The sequence below is a fragment of the Hypanus sabinus genome, chromosome 3 (genome assembly GCF_030144855.1).
Source record: "Hypanus sabinus isolate sHypSab1 chromosome 3, sHypSab1.hap1, whole genome shotgun sequence".
NCBI lineage: Eukaryota > Metazoa > Chordata > Chondrichthyes > Myliobatiformes > Dasyatidae > Hypanus > Hypanus sabinus.
In genome coordinates this window covers 181,665,908-181,691,046 of record NC_082708.1, presented here as the reverse complement: position 1 = coordinate 181,691,046, position 25,139 = coordinate 181,665,908, and the positions used below count along the sequence as shown (strand labels likewise).

At 42.1% G+C, this 25,139-nt stretch overlaps 1 protein-coding gene across 1 annotated transcript in view; it reads right to left on the bottom strand.

Moving 5' to 3' along the window:
- LOC132391940 (dedicator of cytokinesis protein 2-like) overlaps window positions 1–25,139 on the bottom strand; it is a 1,209,929-nt gene that overhangs the window by 838,817 nt on the left and 345,973 nt on the right. The window contains exon 20 of the mRNA XM_059965744.1: window positions 16,923–17,012. Coding sequence (XP_059821727.1) covers window positions 16,923–17,012 — 90 coding nt within the window. The remainder of the gene's footprint in view (window positions 1–16,922; window positions 17,013–25,139) is intronic.

Below are 25,139 nucleotides of genomic sequence, written 5' to 3'. Positions count from 1 at the left end.
ATCTTGGATCTGTTTGTGAGTTTAACGGAACGCTGCTACAGTAGATTTATTTCCCTTGGGGATTTGGGAAGGAACGATGTTAAATTAACTCGATGTTCTGCTGATAACTGAGCAGGGAACGCTGCTAAGCTGACGCAGGGCTTCAGCTGGCCCTGCACTCTAGCTGCCTGAGAGTTTCAGTCCCCTGGGTTCTCGAGAAGTTGGAAAATTCATGAGACGAGGTACTTCAGTGGTTGGTTGGCAAGCAGTGATTTAAATTGAATTACTTTGGACTTACAGGAAGAACGAGCTACTTGGGCACGTCATCATTACTGTTCCTGTCAGCTGCTTTCCACTTTCACTCTTTCTCACTATATCCGTAAATTTCCCGTAATCTGGCACATTCAGGAATTTTCTGGACTATTTATTGGACTCTTGGATGGACCTCTCATATATTAAAAGATTTTGTATAGAACGTTTCCTCAGACTGGATGAATTTACCTGTATAGATGGCATTCAAAACATAGTGAGATACTTTATTTTACATTTCAATTCATCACAACAGAGCATCGAGGTAGTAAAAGGAAAAACAATAGCTGAATGCAGAATAAAGTGTTACAGAGTGAGGAAAGTGAAGTGCAGGTAGACAATTTGCTAATTAATGATCATAGGAGTAACTTGCAAACTCCACATAGGGAGTAACTAAGCTCAGGATTGTTCCTTGGACCCTGGCACTGTAAGGCAGTGGTTCTGCCAGCTGTCCCAGTACACCACTATTTCAGAGCAGAGAAACAAGCCCTTTGGCCCATCTAGTTCATGCCCATCTATCCTGTCTAGTCAAATCAACCTGCTCCTGGACCTTAGCCATCCATGTACATATCCAAACTTCCCTCAAACGTTGGAAATGAACCCAGATCCACCAGTTCCACTGGCAGCTCATTCCACACTCTCACCACCCTCTGAGTGAAGGAAGTTCCCCCTCATGTTCCTCTTAAACATTTCACCTTTCATTCTTAACCCATGGCATCTAGTTCCCACCTCATCCAATCTCAGTGGAAAAAGCCTGCTTGCATTTGCCCTATATATACCACTCAACCATTGAGAACATCTACATGAAACACTGTTGAAGGAAAGCAGCATCCATCATCAGAGATCCCCACCATACAGACCATGCTCTTTTCTCACTGCTGCCAGCAGTTAGAAGGTACAAGAGCCTCAGGACTCACACCACCAGGTTCAAAAACAGTTACTACCCCTCAACCATCAGGCTCTTGAACAAAAGAGGATACCTACACACACTTACCCATCCATTAAGGTGTTCCCACAACTAATAATCTCACTTTAAGGACTCTTTATCATGCTTTCATTATTTATTGCTACTTATTTATATTTGCATTTGCACAGTTTGTTGTCTTCTGCACTCTAGTTGATCTTTCATTGATCCTGCTATAGTTACTACTTTATGGATTTGCTCGTTAATCTCAGGGTTGTATGTGGTGACATATATGTACTTTGATAATAAAATTTACTTTGAACTCATAATTTTGCACACCTCCATCAAATCTTTTCTATTCTCCTATGGTCCAGGGAACAAAGTCCTAACCTATTCAACCTTAAAACTCAGTGACCTCTTGGCAGTGACTCCCATAGTCCAGGAAAGGATACAGTAAAAAAATAAGTACCAATCTCTCAGTTTGATTCCCTCTGAGATCATGACCATAAACGAGCTGGAATGGGTTGACATTTGGCCTCTCATTCCAATGCACAGCTTGGTAGAAATCCCTTGGTATTGTGCTGCTTAAGTGCTGGAAATTCAAGTACCTCTGAACACTTTATTGAAAGAAACTATTTATAGATTCGTGGATCTCCTGCCTCCATTGAGATTTGTTAGGCTGCACTCTTCAGGCTCAGGGGGGAATGGCACATCCCAGGCCGCGTCACCATGGCAACCAGAATAGACGCTCAATGATCAGCAAACACATCGTTATCTTCAGTGGCTTTGCTCATGCTATTTCAGTTCCAACGTCAAAATTCATCCTGTCCTGATTGTGTTCCATAAGGCAGTGTTGGTAGACCAACATGTGTCCAGCTTCACAACACACCTTTCATACTTTCAGAATGTCACAAAGAGACAGCTAACAAAGATAATGATAAACACAAGAGATTCTGCAGACTCTGGAAATCCAGAATAACATATACAAAATGCTAGAGGAACTCAGCAGGTCAGGCAGCATCAATGAGATGAATAAACAGTCGCTGTTTTGGGCCGAGACCCTTCATCAGGACATGATTCCCTGACTGTCATACGCCTCTTAAATGTCACTTAAATGTCTGATTTCACCACAGTCCCTGACACAGATGTCAACTACTCTCTGTGTAGAAAACTTGCCTCAAACATCTCTCTTAAACTTTGCACCACTCATCTTAAAGCACTTGGAGAATTGTATTCAGTTCCCATTATGTGAAAAGATGTGGAGGCTGCAGAGAGGATGCAGAGGAGATTCATCGGGATGCTGCCTGGATTAAAGAGCATGTAATGTGAGGTGTAGTGGCATCTGCGCTGGACTTTGAGGCCAGTGGTCCCAGGTTCGAATCCAGCCGGCTCCTTCCATCCATGCTGGGTTCAGCATCAAGCTAGCAACTCGGCCTTGTAAAAAATGGTCAAATGCTAAAGAAATGGCAAAATTACCACCCAATGTGCCACAAGGTGCAGACAGGAACAATAACAATGTGAGGAAAGGTTCAGCCAGCTAGGGATTTTCTCTTCGGAGTAAAGAGGATGAGAGGTAACTTGATAGAGGTGTACAAGATGATAAAAGGCGTGGCTCAAATAGATAGCCAGGGCAGAAATGGCTATTATAAGGGGCATAATTTTAAGGTAATTGGAGGAAAGTACAGGGGGATGTCAGAGGTAAGATTTTTACAGAGAATGATAGGAGTGTGGAACGTTCTGCAAGTTTCATTGTACAATAAATTTCAAAGTACCTGTGACAAATTAAATCAATCTGAAACCTGAAATGGCAATACTTGTGCCACCTTACGGATTCCAGAGGTTGGGGAAGGTACTATACAAATGCCTGTAAGTCTTTCTCAAACAAACACATGACGTTTATTTGCCAGAGAGCTAATACAAGGCGGTATAACTTTATGGCGATTGGAGGAAAGTGTAAGAGGGATGTCAGAGATAGGTTCTTTACACAGAGAGTGAAGTTAAACGCCCTGCCAGAGACACATACATTAGGGAATACAAGAGGATCTCAGATAGGCACATGGATGAAAGAAAAATGGAGGACTATGTGGGAGGGAAGGGTCAGATTGATCTTGGAGTAGGTTGAAAGGTCGGCACATTACCATTGGCCGAAATGCCTGTACTGTGTTATTTGTCAACATTCAGCAGCAAATATAAAAAACAAGCACTCAACTTGCAAAAAAATTCTGCTGAGTAACAGCAGATGCCTTGAAACTAGTCCAGGGGTATCCCTTAATTTGTTACCGTGGCAACTAGGAGCTAACTAGAGCAAACAGCAGCTCCACTTTGTTCTGACCCTCCGTGGTCAGAGATGGAAAGAATCACAGCCTACAGCCTCTTCAATTGTAGAACTGGACTATTTCTAGCAATCTGCGGTGAAACTCACTTTCATCTTTTTGCTTGTCATGTTTCCCAAGATACGTTAAAGTTCCCAACTTTCACCTTACTCATGCACAATTTTAAAGCCCCATTTCACGAGCAAGCTCTTCTTTGATGAGTCTCAACACAACTGCATGCGCAGGTATGACAGTTTCATTTAAGAGGCACTTGGACAGGCCCATGAGAAGACAAGGAATGGAGAGAAAGCAGGCAGATGAGATGAGTTAGATTACTGTCTTGGTTGACATAGGCATGATGGGCTGAATGGCCTGTTGTGCACTTTAATATTTTGTCTGTCAGGGAGGCCGATTAGTTCAAAATTACCGGGAAAACTCCTCCAGTCCACCCACCCACCCATACATACATACACACACACACACACACACACACACACACACACACACACTCACCCAGACACAGACCCACCCACCCATACACACACACACACTCTCACACCCATATACACACACACACACACACACTCTCACACCCATACACACACACACACACACACACACCCATACTCACACACTCCCCCACCCATATATACACACACAATCACCCATACACCCACCCACCCATACACACACACACAGTACTATGCAAAAGTCTTAGGCATATATACATAGCTAAGATGACTGCATTTGTCAGTGTGGAGTGGAAAGCGAGTGGAAATCTGGCAGGAGCAAAGCATGTTGGGAATGTCAAAGGTGGTACGCAGTGGAAGGTGGCAGAGAAGGGGTGATGGACCGGGGGGGGGGGGGTGATTGTCCTTCCCCTTTTCCCAACTATAATTCCCCTCTCCCTTACCCCTTCCCACTCCCAGTCCACAATAGACATCCATATCAGAATCAGGTTTATCATCACTGACATGTCAAGGTATTTGTGTTCCTTTTTGCAGCAGCAGCAGTACAGTGCAAAACATACAATTACTACAGTACTGTGCAAAAGTCTTAGGTACCTTAGCTATAAAATTGTGCCTGAGACTTTTACAGTACTATAAGTGTGTGTCTGTGTGTACACACACAGCTATACACTATTGTAATTTATATATTAATTTTATTATGCATTGCAATGTACTGTTGCCACAAAACAAATATCTTGAGAGATGCCAGTGATATTAGACGTGATTCTGATTTTGAATCTGATACTACTTCATCAACTGAGTTCCTTCAATTGCTAGATTGCTCTTCGCTCTGGATTCCAGTATCTGTCATCTCTTATAATTCCAAAAAGCAGTGGGAGTTCGCACTAAATAGGAAGCCTTGGCAGCTATAAAGAAAGGCAAAAGTCATAAGACTATACAACAAAGGGTAAGAATTAGGCCATATGGTTAATCGAGTTTGCTCCACCATTTGATCATACTGATCGTTGTTTCCCCCTCTTAACACCATTCTCCCACCTTCTCCACACACACTTTGCCATCCCTACTAATTAAGTACCTATCAAACTTCTCTTTAAGTATACCCAATGACTTAGTCTCCACAGCAGTATGTGGCAATGAATCCCACAGATCTGCCACCCTCTGGCTGAGGAAATTCCTCCCCATCTATTTTCCATTCATGTCCTAGTATTCTGAGGCAATGCTCTCTGGTCTTAGACTCCCCCACGACAGGAAACAACCACTCCCCATCCACTCTATCTGGGCCTTTCAACATACAATAGGTTTCAATGAGATTTCCTCTCATTCATCTAAACGTAAGCAAATACAGTTCCAGAGCCTTCAAACATTTCTCACACATTAACCCTTTAATCCCCAGGATCACTCTCATGAATCTCCTTGGGATTCCCTCCAATGCCAGCATATTATATCTTAGATAAGAGAGCAAAAACTGCTCACAATACTCTAATGCCTTATAAATCATAAGCATTACACCCTTGCTTTTGTATTCTAGACTTCTGGAAGTGAAAGCTAACACTACATTTGCCTCCTGCATCACCAACTTAACAGTTAAGTTACCCTTAAGGGAATCTTGCCTGAGGACTCGCAAGTCCTGTTCAACCTCCAATTTCTGAATTTGTTTCCCATTTGGAAAATAGTCTACTCCTTACACTTCCCTACATTATATTCCATCTCCCTCCACGACCATTCTCCTAATCTGTATACCTTCTTCTGTATTCTCCCTGCTTCCTCAACACTATCTGCCTGTCCACTCATCTTTGGTTCAACTACAAACTTGCCTGCAAAGCCGTCAATTCAGAGGCATTAGGTTGTTTGAATTATAAAACCCAAGTAGAAAGGACACATAGAATGCCAAGTACCCACTGAAGACTGAATAACAGAACAGCCCAAAAGAACACTTGATCTATATCATAAAATACTCTCGCTGGCAACATTATTAGGTACACCGATAGACCTGATTATTAATGCAAATATCTAATCAGCCAATCATGTGTCAGCAGCTCAATGCATAAAAGCATGCAGACATGGTCAAAAGGTTTGGTTGTTGTGCAGACCAAACATCAGAATAGGGAAGGAATGTGATCTAAGTGACCTTGACTGCCGAATTATTGTTGGTGCCAGATGGGGCAGCTTGAGTATTGCAGAAACTACTGATCTCCTGGGATTTCTCACTCAGAACTGAACCTAGAATTTGTAGAGGATGGTGCGATAAACAAACAAAAAAATCCAATGAGTAGCACTCTGTAGGTGAAAATGCCTTGTTAATGAGAGTTCAGAGGAGAAAGGTCAGACTGGTTCAAGATGACAAGAAGGCTGCAGGATCTCAGGTAACTATGTACAACAACAGTGGTGTACAGAAGAGCATTTGTGAATGCACAGCACGCTGAACCTTGAAGTGGATGCCAAAGACTGCACCAGGTTCCATTCCTCTACCTAATCAAGCGGCCACTGAGTATAAACACTTCAGTGGGCAATATTCACTCTCCTGGCAAAGAGAACTATCACAAGTAAAAGATGTTGAGAGAATAAGCAATACTGCTTGAAAGTCCTATTCCTCACAATCAAACCTGGTAGATATCGAGGGAGTAAACTTGGTAATCCTCTGCTTACAGGTCTCAGCGTCTCTGACAAGGTGCCACATAAACATAACAATTTCCACCGTGTTTAAATTGGATTTGACTCCCTCCAGGTTCTTTCGATTAGCATGTTAAGGAAAGATAAATAGCTGTAGTATGATTAATGAGAGTGTTTCTTTGCCACTGGTCGGGAATGTAAATAAGTTGATGGATGGTTCTCTATCCATAATCCTGGGCTAATAACTGTCATAATATTCAGAGGAGTATCCAGGTCCATTAAGGGCAGGTTTGCATAGAGTGTAGAGCTTTCTGAAAGATTTTAACACTTTCTATACCCCATGTGAGGCTGTTTATTCTTTCACTGACCAAAATCTTGAGAGTCCGTAACGTACTGGAGCAGAATTAGGCCACTTGGCCCATCAAGTGTGTTCCTCCATTCCATCATGGCCAATTTATTATCCCCCTCAGCCCAATTCACCTGCTTTCTTCCCGTAACTTTTGCTGTCTCTACCGATCAAGAACTGATCAACCCCCACTTTAAATACACTCAATGACCTGGCCGCGAAGACTGTCTGTGGTAATGAAATCTACAGATTCCCCATCCTTCTCATCCCTGTTCTAAAGGGACACCCTTCCATTCTGAGGCTGTACCCTCTGGTCCTAGAATCCTCCACAATAGGAAACATCCTCTCACATCCACTCTATCTTGGCTTTTCAATATTCAATAAGTTTCAATGAGATTCCCCCTCATTCTTCTCAACAAAAGCGAACACAGGCTCAAAGCCATCAAATGCTCCTCATAGGTTAACCCTTTCATTCCCCGGGTCATTTTCTTGAACCTTCTCTGGACTCTCTATCTTCTATATGTGAGAGGCAAAAACAGAGCACAGAATATAGAACAGTACAGGGTAGGAACAGGCCCCCTCGGCCCATGATGGCTCTGCTGAATATGATGTTCAATTAAATTGAACCTCTTCTGCCAGTACATGATCCCCATCCCTTCATTTCCTGTGCATTCACGTGTCTAATAAACCCTTGAAAACCTCCATTGTATCTGCTTCCTGGGCAAGACATTCCAGACACCTACCAGACTATTGGTGGGGGGGCAGGTAGGAAACAGATAGGATGCAGAAGGACTTGGACAGATTAAGAGAAAGGGCAAGAAAGTGGCAAATGAAATACAATGTTGGAAAATGCATGGTCATGCACTTTGTTAGTAGAAATAAATGTGTAGACTAGTTTCTAAGTGGGGAGAAAATCCGAAAATCTGAGATGCAAAAGGACTTGGGAGCCCTTGTGCAGAACACCCTAAAGGTTAACCTGCAGGTTGAGACGGTGGTGAGGAAGGCAAATGTAATGTTGAGATTCATTTCAAGAGGCCTAGAATACAAGAGCAGGGATGTGATGCTGAGGCTTTATAAGGCACTGGTGAGGTTTCACCTTCAGTATCGTGAACAGTTTGGGCCCCCTCATCTTAGAAAAGATGTGCTGGCATTGGAGAGGGTCCACTGAAGGTTCACAATGATGCTTCCAGGAATGAAAGGGTTATCATATGGCTCTAGGTCTGTACTCGCATTTGATGGCTCTGGGACTGTACTCACTGGAATTCAGAAGGGTGAGGTTGGGGGGGGGGGGGATCTCATTGAAACCTATCCAATGTTGAAAGGTCTAGACAGAGTAGATGTGGAAAAGATGTTTCCCATAGTGGGAGAGTCTAGGACAAGAGGATGCAGCCTCAGGATAGAGGGGCGCCCTTTCAGAACAGAGATGCAGAGAAATTTCTTTAGCCGAAGGGTGGTGAATTTGTGATATTTTCGCCACATGCAGCTGTGAAGGCCAGGTCATTCGGTGTATATAAGGCAGAAATTAATAGGTTCCTGATTGGACATGGCATCAAGGGTTACAGGGAGAAAGCCGGGAACTGGGGTTGAGGAGGAGAAGAAAAAAGGATCAGCCATGATCGAATAATGGAGCAGACTCGATAGGCCAAATGGCCTAATTCTGCTCCTACGTCTTATGGTCTTATTAAAAATAAACATATCTGGCTCAACTCTTAAAGATTCCTGAATGGACCTCTTGTGTGATGAAGATTACCTCTTCCTCACACAATACCTCTTAATTGCCCTCAGTAACTGTACCACTTTATTCTGTTATGGCTTTCCCCTTTGTGCTATCTTGATGCTTTGCAATTATCTATATGGGGGTCACAAAGCTTTTCACTGCACCTTGGTACATGTGACAAAAGGAAACCAATCATAATGGACAACAAATAGTTTTCAAAGTGTTGCTTCCTCAGATTTTTTTCTTGTTCATGATAGACTGCTTGAAGCTGAACACAAATACAATTTCAGACCACTTGTATCACATATGAATTTGGAGAAACAAGAGATTAACTTTTATTGAATATAAAGCATTTAATTGCATAGCGGTGCTGAGGCTTTGCAATAGTTCAACTAAGCTAAAAATGTTTTGCTGACAATTTTTGTTTGTACTCAATGCCTGAGGCTTCTTGCTTAAGTGTGTAACAATAAACAGCCAGCATTGATGGATTCCAGTTGCTCTGATACCGTTTTCTACCACCGGGCTCGTCACTGACAGTGCCAAGATTTGCAGGGAAGAAATCTCAATGGGAATGCAGAAATTAATCTCCAGTGGCACGTTGCACTTCATGGTTTCTGTATGCTTGAAGTATGTTGTCAACCAGCTACATGTAGTTTGGTGCTCTGTCGTTGCCAAGAAAAATTTCAACATCCTTCTATACCTTCCATGCGATTTTCTCCGGTCCCATTAGATGTTCTTTGAATTGCCTGTCATTGATGGCCTGTTTGATTTGTGGACCAACAAAAATGCCTTCCTTAATCTCTGCATCAGTTATTGTGATTTGAATTATGAACTGAAATAGCAGATATAGGCGATTTCAAAACAGTGGTGCATGTTAGGGTAATTTCATGGTGATTCTAATGACCAGCAGCCCAAAGTCCAGGAGATACCTCAGGAAGAAAAATATTTGTTGTTCAGTGTTATCTTTTCCTTGAGGTTCCTTAAGATTGTTATAGCTGGTGGATGGTAGTGGGGATAAGCTCCCACTAGTGATTAAATGCTCTCAAGGACGTCTCATATAGCCTCTGACAACCAAATCCAATTCCTGGCCTGCACATGGCTTAGCTACTAAACCCAGCAGAACCATTTCCACTGACAGAAGAAAGGGCAAAGGCAGGTTACTAGCACTTTAACACCAGTCACTTCTGGCAAACAAGGATCATCAGCCATAGTTGGAAGTTCATCTAGGAAAAGGAAAACTTTGATCTCTTATCTCTGCTGCCTTGTGACTATACCCACTCATGGGGAAGACTTTGGGAGTAAAGCCTCAGGTAATCTCCAGAGCTGGAGTCCCTAAGGCAGTTTTACACTGAGTTCAATGCTGACTGGAAACTCCTGTGATGCCACTGGTGCAAACTGTATTGGTCTCTGCCATTCCTTTGGGTTCAGCAGCTGCGTGGAGAGGGATAACCACAGTATGGGCAACAGTTTACTCCTCCATATCATACTGCCTTGACTTGTGTGGACAGCTTTAACCCAACGTCCGTAGCCGACCCTGATCAATGTTTTCCAGTAAGATGGTAGCATGTTTGACTGCCAAGGCTTCTAGGGGTCAACCAAAGGTGTTTTTAAACGTAATTGTTACCATCACAAGACCCTGCTGAACATCAAGAACTTATAATACTGCAGTCTACCCCATCACCCAGTTGCTCATTGGTGGAGAAACTGAAGGAGCTGGACTTGCTGTGATTGAAGCTGCTGCCTGTGTCTGAGAGGTGACAGAGGAGTCGGTGCGTGAAGGTGGTATGCAGTTGATCATCTCAGTCGCTCTTCTTGTGATCGTAAGACCCTGTTGGATACCGTTAATGTGGAATGCTGTAAGTACAATTCACTGATTTATTGGCGGGCGGTAGGGGCGGTTGGTGGGGGAGCTGTGTGGTCTTGGTCATAGCAAGGACTAGGCCTCAAGCTGTGGTGTCACACATTAACAGCCGCTCAGGGTAGAGATGTCGGAGTTGGTGAGCTACACTGAAGGAGTCACCTGTTTATAGCTGCCCAGGGTAGAGGCCTCGGAGTTGGTGAACTACACCGAAGGTGGTGTGGAGTGACGTCCAAGATGTAGTCAATGTTGTCCACCAGCGTTTGCTCGGCAGACGAATTGCTATATTGTTTTCGGATGCAGGTTTCTGCAATATTCATCGACGCAGGGTCTTGGACTATATGTTTTTTGTGAGACTGTATTTTACTGATATCTTATGTGTGTTTGCTATCTTATACTTGCTATGTGACCATTGGTACTGTCGTTTGCACCTTAGCCCCGGAGTACCACTGCCCACTGTCTCATTTGGCTGTAATCATGGATATTCATGTTGAGTCATTGAGTCAAGGAGATGTATGGTTGAATGATAATTAATTTTGAACATGAACAGAGAGCGTACTACTATCTATTACATGAGAAGGCAGGGGATGGTGGGATACAATTCATGTGTAGATAGATGGGATTAGTTCAATTGGTTTTCATGGTCAGCACAGACATCATGGGCCAAAAGTCCTCTTCCTGTGTTATCCTGTTCTAATGTCTATCTTCCTAGTGCACATAGTTGTCATACACTCTATGAAGTCAACTCTCGTCCTCTTTCCTGAACAATTTTGCAAAGGGAACCAAGCAGTCGAAGCACCACAGCCAATAAACTTTGTTTCCTTTATGACTGTAATCCTGTACTCGGTTACCAGGTCTCTCCACACCTGGTTTCCTTTCTCCTCAAAGTGGTCACTTTATTAGATACAACTGCACACCAGGGTTTTATAGAGGATGGCTTGATATTTGAATGCACACAGCATACGGAATAAGGCAGATGAACTTGTAGCACTGTTACAAATGGGATGTATAACATTGTAGGCATCATTGAATCTTAGCTGAAAGAAGATTATGCACATCATATCAAGAGGATGCACATCGTATCAAAAGGACAGGCAGAAAAGCAGAGGGGTTGCCATCGCTTTGTTTGTAAAAAAAAATTAAACCAAATCTTTAGAAAGAGGTGATATAGGATCGGAAAGTGTAGAATCATTGTGGGTTAAGCTAAAGAACTGCAAGGGTAAAAAAAACAACTGGAAGTTATACACAGACCTCTGAACTGTAATAAAGATGTGGTTCAGAAATTACAGTAGGGGATAGAAAAAGCATGCAAAAAAAGCAATGTTATGATAGTCTTGAGGGATTTCAATATGCTGGTAGATTGGGAAAATCAGATTGGTGCTGGATCCCAAGAAAGAGTTTCTAGAATGCCTGTGAGTTGGCTTTTTAGAGAAACTGCTGGTTGAGGCCTCTAGGGGATTAGCTATTGTGGATTGGGTGTTGTGCAATGAGCTGTAATTGATTACAGAGCTAAAGGTAAAGGAATTCTTCGGGGCCAGCAATCGTAATGTGATGTAATTCACCTTGCAATTTGAGAAGGAGAAGCTAAAGGCAGAGGTATCAATGTTACAGTGGAGTGAAGGGAATTACTGAGGCATGACAGAGGAGCTAGTCAGAATTGAAGGGAACATTAGCAGGGATGACAGCAAAGTATCAATGGCTGCAATTTCTGGAAGCAATCTGGAAGGTGAAGGATATATATAACCCAACGAGAAAGAAGTATTATAAAGGGAAAACGACTCAACCTTGGCTAATAAGGGAAGCCAAAGTCAACAAAAAGCCAAAGAGTGGGCATATAATAGAGCAAAAATTAGTGGGAAGTTAAAGGATTGGGGAAACTTTCAAAAAATAACAGAAAGCAACGAAAAAAGTCATTAAGAAGGAAAAGATAAAATACAAAGTAAGCTAGCCAATAATATTAAAGAGGATACCAAAAGATTCTTCAGATACATAAAGTGTAAAAGAGAGGTGACAGCAGATGTCAGACCACCAGAAAGTAATACTGAAGAGGTAGTAATGGGGATCAAGGAAGTGGCGGATATAATGAATAATTATTTTGTAACAGTCTTCACTGTGGAAGGCCCTAGCAGTATGCTAGAAGTTCAAGAGTGCCAGGGGGCAGAATTGTGTAAAGTTGTCATTACTAGGCAGAAGGTTCTTGGAAAATTGAAAGGCCTGAAAGTAGTTAAGTCTTTTAAGTTTCCTGGACCAGAGAGTCTACACACCAGGGTTCTGAAAGAGGTGGCTGGAGAGATTGTACAGACATTATTCACAATCTTTCATGAATCACTGGATTCTGGAATGGTTCTGAAAGATTGGAAAATTCAAATGTGACTCCACTCTCAAAGAAGGAAGAGAGGCAGAAGAAAGGAAATGATAGGCCAGCTAGCCTGACCTCAGTGGATAGGAAGATGTTGGAGTCAATGATTGCAAAAGTGGTTTCTGGATAATTGGAGGCACGTGATAAAAGCTGTAGTCAGCATGGCTTCCTCAAGGGAAAATCTTGTCTGATGAATCTTTTGGATTTCCTTGAAGAAATAACAAGCAGAATAGAAAGAGGAGAAATGTTGGATGTTGTGTACTTTGATTTTCAGAAACTTTTCACAAGGTGCCACAACTGAGGCTGCTTAACAAGTTAAGAGCCCATGGTATAACAGAGAAGATTCCATCATGAATAGAGCAGTGGCTGGTTGGCAGGAGATAAAGAGTGAGAATAAAAGGAGTCTTTTCTAGTAGGCTGCCAGTGACTAGAGGTGTTTCACAGGGGCCTGTGTTGGAACCACTTCTTTTTACGTTACATGCCAAAGATTTGGATGATGGCTTTTTGGCCAAATTTGCGGATGATATGAAGATAGGTCGAAGGGCAGGTCACTTTGAGGAAGTGGAGAAGTTACAGAAGGACCCTGACAGATTAGGAGAATGAGCAAAGAAGTGTCAGATGGAATGCGGTGTTGGGAAGTGTATGGTCATGCACTTTGGTAGCAGAAGTGAAAGTATAAACTATTTTCTAAATAGAGAGAAAATTCAAAAATCTGAGGTGCAAAGGGATTCCTGAAAAGTTAATTTGAAGTTTGAGTCTGTGGTGAGGAAGGCAAATGTGATGTTAGCATTCATTTCGAGAGAACTAGAACTTAAAAGCAAGGATGTAAAGTTGAGGCTTTATAAAGCACAGGTGAAACCTCACTTGGAGCAGTTTTTGGCTCCTTATCAAGGAAAAGATGTGCTGACATTGGAGAGGGTTCAAAGGAGGTTCACCAAATTGATTCTGGAATTTAAAGGCTTGTCATATGAGGAGTGTTTGATGGTTCTGGGCTTCTACTCATTGGCTAACTGGAATTCAGGAGAATGAGGGGTAAGCTCTTTGAAACCTATTGAATGTTGAAAGGCCTCAATAGAGTGGATGTGGAGAGGATGTTTCCAATGGTGGGAGTGTCTAAGATGAGAGGGCACAGCCTTGGAATAGGGGGGCATCATTTTAGAACAGAGGTGAGGAGGAATTTCTTTAGTCAGAGAGAGGTGAATCTACAAAATTTTTCGCCACAGGTAGCTGTGGAGGCCTAGTTATTAGGTGTATTTAGTACAGACATTGATAGGCTCTTGAGTAGTCAGGACATGAAGGGATATGGGGAGAAGGCAGGAGACTGGGGCTAGGAGGGAAAAATAAGTCAGCCATGATGAAATGACAGAGCAGACTTGATGGGCCAAATGGCCTAATTCTGCTCCTATATCTTATGGTCTAAAAATTTTACACACACTATCAAACCTCTCCTCATCTGCCTACGCTCTAGGGAATAAAATCCTGAGAAATAAATTTGTTACTTGTTTTTCTCATTTTTCCCTTTATTATTTAAAACATGTCTTTAAAAATTATTCCTTTGAATGTAGGAATGATAAGAGCACAATTTGATTAATAGAACTGAGAGAGAAAAAAATATTTTAATCATAGTGTCAATCCACCCACGAGCAAGCTGAATATAAATGAGAGAAGATGGCTGTCAGGGGAGACGGTTTTCAGTATTTCAAGGAATTCAAAAAAAAATTACATTCAAGAGAATTAAAGACAATTGCATTTAAATTAATTGGTAAAAGAAAGGGAAAGGAGATGATGATAAATAACTTCAGCCTGATGTTGATGGCATCAAAAATTCCCTGACAAGAGTCTGGTAGAGGCAGTAACCCCCACTGCATTTAAACACTACCTGCACAGCTACAGACAATGCTGAAAGGTGGTCATTGGGTGTGCTGGCATGAATACAATGGGCTGAAAGGCCTCCTGATTTGCAGTAAAATTTCTCCAATTCAAAGCCTCCCAGAGCTGTTAAAAGTAGGGTTATCCAAAAACAAATGCAGCCCAACCACGCCGACCAAGTTCCATGCTCAGCAGGTCCCAAATCTCCATAAAACACAGGGGTAGAATTAGGCCATTCGGCCCATCAAGTCTTCTCCACCATTTGATCATGGCTGATCTATTATTCCTCTCAACCCCATTCTCATGCCTTCTCCCCATAACCTTTCACATCTTTACTAATCGAGAACCTATCAATCTCTGCTTTAAATATACCCAGTGACTTAGCCTCCACGGTTGTCCGAGTAATGCTGTCAGCATAATCTAAGACCCCCGCCCACCCCAGACATTCTCTCCATTCCTCTCTCCTGTCGGGCAGATGATAGAATAGCCAGAGAAAAAGTACCAGCTGATCCAAGCGCAGTTTCCATCCCACCGTTATCAGATACATGAATGGACCTCTTGTATGAGAAGATGGACCCTTGGCATTATGATCTTTCACTTCATCTGTATCCTTCAATGCATTTTTTTCAGTAGCATTTACACTTTATTTTCCATTGTTATTGTTTTACCTTATTTTAACACAATATATTGTGCAATGATTTGATCTGGGTGAACAGTATGCAAGACAAGCTTTTCACTATATCTTTGTACACGTGACAATAATAAACCAATATCATCTGTGTACATTTGACTCATACCTTTTTCCTAACCACGTAATTGTCTTTTAAATGTTATCATTGCCCACACTTCTACCACTTCCTCTGGTAGCTCAATCCACAGCTACCCCTCAGGTCCCCTTTGAAGTTTCCCTCACTCACCTTAAATCTATGCACTACAAGATTTAGGCTCCTCAACTCTAGGAAAGCTTCTATATCTGTTCACATTACCTACCCCCCACCTCGTGAGTTTATAAGCCTCAGTGATGTCACCCCTCAGCCTCCTGCACTTCAGGGAAAATATTGTTCCAGCCTATCGAGTCTCTGCAACAGAGGGGAGCAGCCTGCCTCAAAGCCCTGCAACCAAGACCAACAGCAGATTCTGCAGATGTTGGGAATCTTGAGCAACACACACAAAATACTGGAGGAACTCGTCGTGCTGATGAAGGATTTCCACCCAAGTATGTTTATTTTCCTCCATTGATGCTGCCTAACCTGCTGAGTTTCTCCTGCGCAAAAGAGTAGTTCATGTAAACTCTCATAGGGCTTTAGTTTATCTGAGGGAACAAGAACATTGATATACATGTGTCAAATAAAGCTAATCTTTTAATTTTTTTAACCACATTATCCTTGCTGAAATCCATGGAGATGTATGTTACACAAAACATAATCTGTTCTTAAAATGCTGCTTGCTTTAATGTTAATTTTGGGCAAACTGAAGGAAAACAAACCACAAAACAGACAGTAAACACCACTTAGTTATCGCCGGTCATCTCTCAAAGTTCCATGAAGCTGGTCTGTACACATTGACGTACAGTCCATCATCTTACAGATGCACAGTAGAAACCCTCACTGCATGATACGGAAACTGCAAAACTGCCCAACGCATCACTGGCACCAGCCTAGCCTCAAGCAAGAACATACGGTATATACAGAAAGATGCCAGAAAAGGGCCAGTAACATCATGAAGGACCCCACGCACTCTGAGCATGGACTGTTTGCCCCACTCCCATCAGGGAGGGGGCTACGTAGAATCCAAGCTAGGACCACCAGACTCAAAAACAGTTTACTTTCCCCAAGCAGTAAGGTTGATTAACAATCCACTCACTATCCCACCCCCACCTCCAACCACTACTTTAACATTACCTGTCAGTCACCTTATGTACAGACACTCCTGTGCCAAGCATGTATACATACACACACAAGCTATTTTATGTATTTATATTTATTGTGTTTTTTCATAATTGTGCTCTTTATCTTATTGTTTTTTTGTTATGCATTGAACCTGGAATAACAATTATTTTTTTCTCCAGTACACTTCCAGTACTTGCGTACTGGAAACAACATCAAACAATCTTGAATCTTGAGTTTGTTTTTGACATCTATTGACAGTAAATGTAGACTGACAGTAAACAAGGGGAACTGAGATCTTACCAGAGCATCAAACACTAGCTTGTCGTACGTGTTGTCACCCGAAAACTCCATCATGATGCTGAAAAGAGCATCCAGTGTATCCTGCAGGAACTGGGACACAAGAGAGACATGGGTTCAGAGAGCTGTTTTACACAGTAACCTGTAGATTAGAGGTTCCCAACCTGGAGTCCGTGGACCTTTAGGTTAATGGTAAGTGTCCATGGCATAAAAAAGGCGGGGAACCCCTGCACTAGATTCAATGATTCACAAAAACTCAGGGAAAAAGAGTCCACACACATTATGAAAAATACTATTTTACAAATTTACAGAAGTAAATTCACAATTATGTATCTTTTCTTTTGAGATTATAAACAGGAGTCACATGGGTATTTTTTGAAGAGACAGAGGCAGGGGACATTACTGAATGGAATTTGAACCTGAGATTATGTAAACATTGCCTTGAATTTCTTGGCATAATCACCAACTCTGTGGAAGACTCAATGCCAAACAAGGAACATTCTTCCAAATCTCCAGGAATGAAAGGGTTACTGTATGAGGAACGTCTGGCAGCTCTTGGGCTGTATTCCCTGGAGTTCAGGAGAATGAGGGGGGATCTCATAGAGACATCCCTAATGTTAAAGGCCTGAAAAGAATAGATATGGCAAAGTTATTTCCCATGGTAGGGGAGTCTAGATCAAGAGCGCAGACTTCAGGATTGAAGGACATCCATTTAGAACAGAGATACGGAGAAATTACTTTAGTCAGAGGGTGGTAAATCTGTGGAATTTGTTGCCACAAGCTGCTGTGGAGGTGAAGTCACTGGGTGCATTTAAGGCAGAGATAGATAGGTTCTTGATTAGCTCTCCCAGCCCAACAAGCCCACAGTCCCAAATACACCTAAGTGACCAATTATCCAGGGTGACAGATACGTCTCTACCAAAGGATGTGTAAGGTGCTCCTTCCCTCCGCTAGCCTGGGGGTCACCCTTGGGCAAGGTGCCACACTTACTTAGCCCCCAGATCGGGGTCACATGAAGCCATGGGGGCAGGTGGTAGATGGTCATACGAGCAGCTGGTGCACATTACTAGTCCTGGTCATGTGACCACTGACGCCAGGAACAGTCCCTGAAGAGTACTGATAACGGCTGGGGTCACCCGTCTCGTAAAGACACTGTCCAGAAGAAGGCAATGGCAAACCACTTTTGTAAAAATATCTGTCGTGAACAATCATGTTCAAAATCATGATCACTCATACCACGGCACAAGTTGAATGAATGGCAAATTAACCTATAAATCGATATGTCTTTTGAATATGGTAAGGATCTTGAGCACTTTTAGGAAACCCATGTGGTCAGAGAGAGAATATAAAAACTCCTTACAGACAGTGGTGGGAATTGAACCCGGGTCACTGACACTGTAAAGTGTTATGCTATGGTCCAAGCTATGGTCCATGCTATGGTCAATGGATTGGTCAGAACAGCTCAGCACAGACTCGATGGGCCGATTGGCTGTTTCTGTACTTTATGAATCTATGACACTAACAAATACAGTGTTGGTAGGCTTGGTACTGAATTGAACACAGCCAGTGTTTTGGATGAGTTATGGCTCACTCAAAAGCACATACAAGGAAGAGGACCATATCTCACACATAATTATCCTGCGAAGAACTGATGCAGAAATAGAAAAAAAAACCTTTGAATGCCAACAGTGAGTCATTTAGACCAAAGACATTTGGTCTATCAATGAAGAATGGCTAGCTCTTTTCTCCACTAATGTCCCTAAAATTAATTAGATTGTGGCATTACAGTCTTAAGCTCTATTAATACTAGTATGTCCAATAGCAACTCAAAACACTGCAGGTTATCATTTACCAGTGAATCATTTTCGATTATGCTATGTAAGTACTGAATTCTAATTAAGCTGATGGAAATTACAAATTGGACAAAAAATTCTGAATTTCAAGACTGTCATCCTCTTAGCTGGAATGAAAGAACTCAGTACTGCAAATAACACTGAAACGTTTCTTCTGAGAGGTCCTAGTGAATGCTTTTCTACATGGACATTAGCATCATTATCACAAAGAATACTTACATATTTATTGAGATACAGCTCCGAATAGGTCTTCTGGCCCTTTGAGCCTTGCCCAGCCTCGGGTGATTAACCCTAGCCTAATCACGTGACAGTTCAGATAGAAGAATTAGCGGTACATTTTTGAACTGTGGGAGGAAACCCACAAGGTCGTTGGGGACAATGTACAAACTCCTTACAGGTAATGCGGGGAGGAGAAATGAGCCCGGGTCGCTGGTATTGTAGAGCATTATACTAACCACTACGTTACTGTGTCACCCCCAAATATACATTGGGTCACATGGAAATAATTTGGAGACCTTCAGAGAAATTGAAGATCCAAACCCAACTAGTCAGGAACAGTTCCCTTATCTCCACTATAAGATTCCTAAAGAATTCATTAACCTGTAAACACTATCTCATTATTTTTTTCATTTTGTGACAATTTGTAAAAACTTTTCTTTAAAGTTATTTAACTACTTCTGTAATTCTTAGTGATTTTATGTCTTTGCACTGTAATGCTGCCAGAAAATAATGAAAGTTACAACTCATAAGTCAATGATAATAATACTGATTCTGATCCTTGTTGGCATTAGTAATTCAGAATGAGTCTCAGCCTTGGGAAGTCCAGATTGAAGAGGCAGTTGAGTATGAGAAAGCAAAACACCGGAGGCTGATAGAGCAGTGCCAAAGACAGGGTTGTAGGGCTCAATGCGAGCCTATAGAGGTGGGATGTAGAGGTTTTGTTGGCTGCTCACTCTGCAGAACCTACGCTCTCCTTGGCATTACAGGGGCTGCAAAGAAAAGAACCTTCAGGACCAGCACAGAGGTCGCTAAATGAGCCTCCAGACGGCTGTGGATCAAGAGGTGTGACCCATGGGACACAAACCAGGACCTGATCTACCCTGGCTGGGTCGCCTGGGCGAGAGTGTCTGATATTGAAAGACCTGATGACCTCAAGTTAGGTCACTGGCGACACGGTCCAGCAAATCTTCGGATTTATTTCAACATCGTAATTATTGCAGAATTTGACACTGTCCTGGAGCTTAGCAGAAACATTCAGCAATTATTATCTTATTGTTAAATGTGTTTGGTTTTCTGGGTGTCGTTGATACCGATCCACAGCTGTTCCATATAAGATGGTCATAGACTCAGAGAGTTATGCAGCCCTTTGGACCAACTTGTCCATGCTGGCCATGAGCTAATCTCGTATGCCTGCACTTGGCCCATATCTGTCTAAGCCTTTCCTGCACATATAACATCTCCAAATGCCTTATAAATGTTGCAATTGTACCCAACACTACAGATTCCCTGATGGCTCATTTCATACATCCACCGGCCTTTGTGTGAAAAAATCTTGCTCCTTAGATCAATTTTATATCTTTCCCCTCCTGTCTTCAAACTGGCAGGTGAAGTGGTGAAATAAACCAACTTTGTTTCTTAGAAATGCTCACAGAGAAACCAACAAAACTGAGGACTGTTATCTGAGATGATTCTTTCTTGTAAATCCAATAAAGTTATTACCCTTCAATCATTAGACTGGTGATCCAGTGTAGATAACTTCACTCATCTTAAAATTGAACTGATTCCACAACCTAAAAACTCATTTTCAAGGACTCCACAGCTCACGTTCTCAATATTATTTATTCATCAATCAAGCTATTATTTATTTATTGTATTGTATTTACACAGTTTGTCATCTTCTACATATTGGTTGTTTGTTAGACTTCATTTGTATTCAGTTGGTGTCCACCCAGTTCATGCTCTCTTCTCGCTGCTTCCATTACGAACGACTTACAGGAGCTTCAAGACCCATAGCAGCTGGTTCTGCCAAACCATCAGGCTCTTGAACCATAGAAAATAATTTCACTCAACTTCACTTGCCCCATCATTGAAATGTTCCCACAACCAATGTTCCTACTTTTAAGAACTCTCCACCACATGTTCTTGAGATTTATTGCTTATTTATTTATTCATTATTATTTCTTTCTTTTTGTAATTGCACAGTTTGTTGTTTTCTGCACTCTGACTGAAGATCCTAGTCTTTCATTGATTTTGTTTATGGTTATTATTCTATAGATTTATTGAGTATGCCCACAAGAAAATGATTCTCAGGATTGTATATTGGGACGTACATGTACTTTCATAATAAACTTACTTTGACATTTGAACTTCACTGATTCTATTGTATTTCACTGTTCCACTGTGAATACCCGCAGGAAAATGAATCTCAGGGTTGTACACGGTGACATATGTGTACTTCGATAATAAATTGACTTTGAACTCTGAATGAAAGGAATAACCAAGTGGATGTAAATTCTTCCACAGTTTGTTCTGTTGAAGTGCAGAATCTAATACATTTCACGTCAATCCATTTGAAGTGATCTAGCATGTAATGAGGAGCTATGAATCTCATTCTCACTGTGTACTCCTTCATAACCTTGTATGCATTTTCTTTTTCTCCAGAGGGATTGAAGATCCACACTCAACAACTCAGGCACAGTTTCTTCTCCTCCACTATCAGATTTTCCGAAGAGTCCAAAAACCCCATTAACACTGTCTCATTATTTCCTTCATTTTTCCTACTTCTTTATTTTGTAATTTTTTGGTAGTTGCATTCATTTTTCTAACAAATCATGTTTCCTTTCCTATCCATTTACTTAATTCACGGATTTTCAGAAATTCTATACCTTTGCACTGTACTGCTGCGACAAAATAACAAAAAGAAATTCACGACACACATGCCAGTGATAATAGATCTGATTCTGATCTTCTACATTAGTAATTCAGAAGGAGTATAACTACAGTATTGCAGAATTTGCCACTGCCCTGTAGCTTAGCAAAACCAGTCAGGAATCATTATCTTACTGTTAAATGCGTTTTGTTTTCTATGCCTTTCAGAGACAAGGAATCAAGTACAAACAGGCAGAGGTTTTAGGTGAAAGAGAAAAAATGTAATAGTTCGAAGTAAATTTATTATCAAAGTACATATATGTACAAAGAAGAAGTATTCTAATGGCAGGATGACACAACCGTGGCTAACAAGAGAACTCAAAACCAACATAAAAGCCAAAGAGAGGGAATATAATCCAGCAAAAATTAGTGGGAAGTTGGAAGATTGGAAGCTTTTGAAAACCAACAGAAGGCAATTAAAAAATCATAAAGAAGGACAAGATGGAATATGAAGGTAAGCTAGCCAATAATATTAATGAGGTTACCAGAAGTTTCTTTCCATATGTGAAGTGTAAAAGAGGTGAGAGTCGGTATCAGACCACTAGAAAATTATGCTAGAGAGGCAGCAATGGGGGACAAGGAAATAGCGGATAAACTGAATAAGTATTTTGCCTCAGCCTTCACTATGGAAGATGCTAGCAATGCTGGAATTTCAAGACAATCGGGGCAGAAATGAGTTGCCATTACTAGGGAGAAGTGCTTGAGAAACTGAAAGTTCTGAAGGTAGATAAGTCACTTGGACCAGATGGGCTACACCCAGAGTTCTGAAGGAGGGGCTGAAGAGATTGTAGAGGCATTAGTAATAATCTTTCACGAAACTCTAGATTCTGAAATGGTTCCGGAGGACTGGAAAATTGCAAATGTCACACCACACTTCAAGGAGGAAGAGATGCAAGGGAAAGGTGGAGTACAAGCTGGCAGGTAATAGATGAATCTGGGTGAGAGGGTATTCAGTTGGTGGGGGGGGGAGGAGGAGGATAAGAGGGACAATAGGTGGATAGCGGAAGGGGATGAAAAGGAATCATGTGAGAAGCTAGTGTAACACTTACCCAACAGGCTGGTATATGTCTAGGGGAAAAGGAGATCCAGCCACTCACCAACCCCACCTCCCGTACACGAAGGTGCTGTGAGAATCGAGTTTATGCCTCGCGCCCGCCCACAGTATCAAACCCACAACAAATACCATTATTAAATACATTTTAAAGAGTTTACTAAAATTAAAAGAGTATTAGGCAATACAATATATATGCAAGGGAAAAAAACAAAAAGGCGCCAACTTATCAAAGTTCAGTCAGTTTAGTTGGAGCTCAAACATCGAACCATTCGACCCCTCGTCGCTTGCCTCCGACCTCCACATCTTCGCACCTAGGACCACCCCGGTGGTCTTCCGAGCAGTGCAGCGCACGTCCGCCTTCCTCAATGTCCTCCTCCCGGCTCTCCACCAAAAGCCCGCGAAAAAACCCCTCCCCCAAGTTCCCAGCCTCACAAGACAAAATAACATTCCCCATTGGTTAACAAATGAATACAATTACCATATCAACAAGTATAAAGCAAAACAACTGCAAGAGAAACACTTATCAGACAAAGAAGCATTCCTACTCTTAACAAACCAAAAAAAACCATTTTGAGTAACATACACAGGACATTGTACACTAGGATGTAAGGAACCCATGTTTTCACTCTAGGTACACTTGCCCAGCTCAGAAGGCCTTGAGCCTTCTTCAGTGAACTGAAGCAAGGTTTCTGGGTAAAAGTACCCCAGAAAACCCAGGAAGAGATCAAACACAGAGTCTGAAGAATCAATGCTGTTGGTGTTTGTGCGGAACGAGATGATATTCGTAGTAAGAGGATAAAGGTAGTTTGATGAGGGAGGAGGTTTTCCTTTTCATTCTGGCTTTTGCCCTCTTCTGTTCCAGTCCTGGTACGTTAGCATAGTGGGTTAGCAAAGTGCTTTACAGTACAGGTGACCCATAATTAGACTAGTATTAAGTCAGAGGATTGCTGGGCGGCATGGTTCGAAGGGCTGGAAAGGCCTATTCGGTGTTATATCTCAATAAATAAAGTGCTTTGGCCAAAAGCCTCGACTCCAGAGATGCTGCCTGGCCTGCTGAGTTCCTCCGGCATTTTGTGCGTGTGTTGATCCAGATTTCCGGCATCTGCAGAATCTCTTGTGTCCCCAAGCCATTTGGTTTCATTATCACAAACACGAGAATGTCTGCACCTTGTGTGTGTTGCTTTGGTTCCACTCTTGTCAACAACGGGGCCGAGGGAGGACAAATGGCAGCTGGGGCACAGCTATGCACGCCTGCCCGTAATAAATCCATTTCACTGCCTCACCACCATCCAAATGGTCCTTACTTCCACTAGAACAATTTTTGTAAACCTTCTCTTTTGTAAATTGTTTGAAACAGGAGCGCCCGGAGCACCACGTGGTCACGGGAAAAATGTACAAACTGTAAATCGAACCCAGATCTTACAGCCAGTTCTGTAGGGCGATTGTGCAAACTGCCGTGATACCGTGCTACCCTGCTGTCACACTGGCATGGAAATCACACGAATGCACCTCACTGCACAATCCCTTCTAATAAACAGAACCACAGATGGTGATAAGATCACGAGGCGGCATCGGTTTGGGGCTGTGGTCAGGATCAAACACTTCAAGCCTCTGATTTAAAGGTAAAGACAAGCATTTAAAGGTATCCGCCCAGCCACAACCGCAAGAAGGTTTGAGGTCCTCAATAATGTACACAGAATATGAGAAGAACTCAATTAGGTCAGCCATCATCGATGGAAAGGATTCAGAGATCCTCATTCTGTTCTGGAGTCACAGAAAGGTACAGCACAGAAACAGGCTTGTCAGCTCATCTAGTCATGCTGAACCATTTAAACCGCCTACTCCCATCGACCTGCCCTCCATACTCCCACCATCCATCTACCTATACAAATTTCTTTTTAACATTGAAATCAAGCTCACATGCACCACTCGTACTTGCAGCTCATTCCACACTCTCTCGCCCCTCTGAGTGAAGAAGTTTCCCCTCACCTTCCCCTTAAACATTTAACCTTTCACCCTTATTCCATGGCCTCCGGTTGTGGTCCACCCAATATCAGTGGAAAAAGCCTGCTTGCATCTATTCTATCTATACTGCTCTTACAACCACGGAGAATGCAGCTATTTGTGTGAACTTGTATTCTGGATAAAATAAATGAGAACTCCCGATCTCCTCCAATGCTAGGCTATTGTAAAGGATTCATTAACCTTCCAAAACTCACATTCATTATTTTGTTTTTGAAGAGAAACACATTGGCAGATGGTGGGGAAAAGGCCAAATCCCGCCTGCAAACTGCTTCAGAAACAAGCGCCTACCAGATGAGGCCATTTTATAAGTTCTGGCCAACTCCAGCCGATGCTGGAGTTAACTCACGGAATGCTGATCAA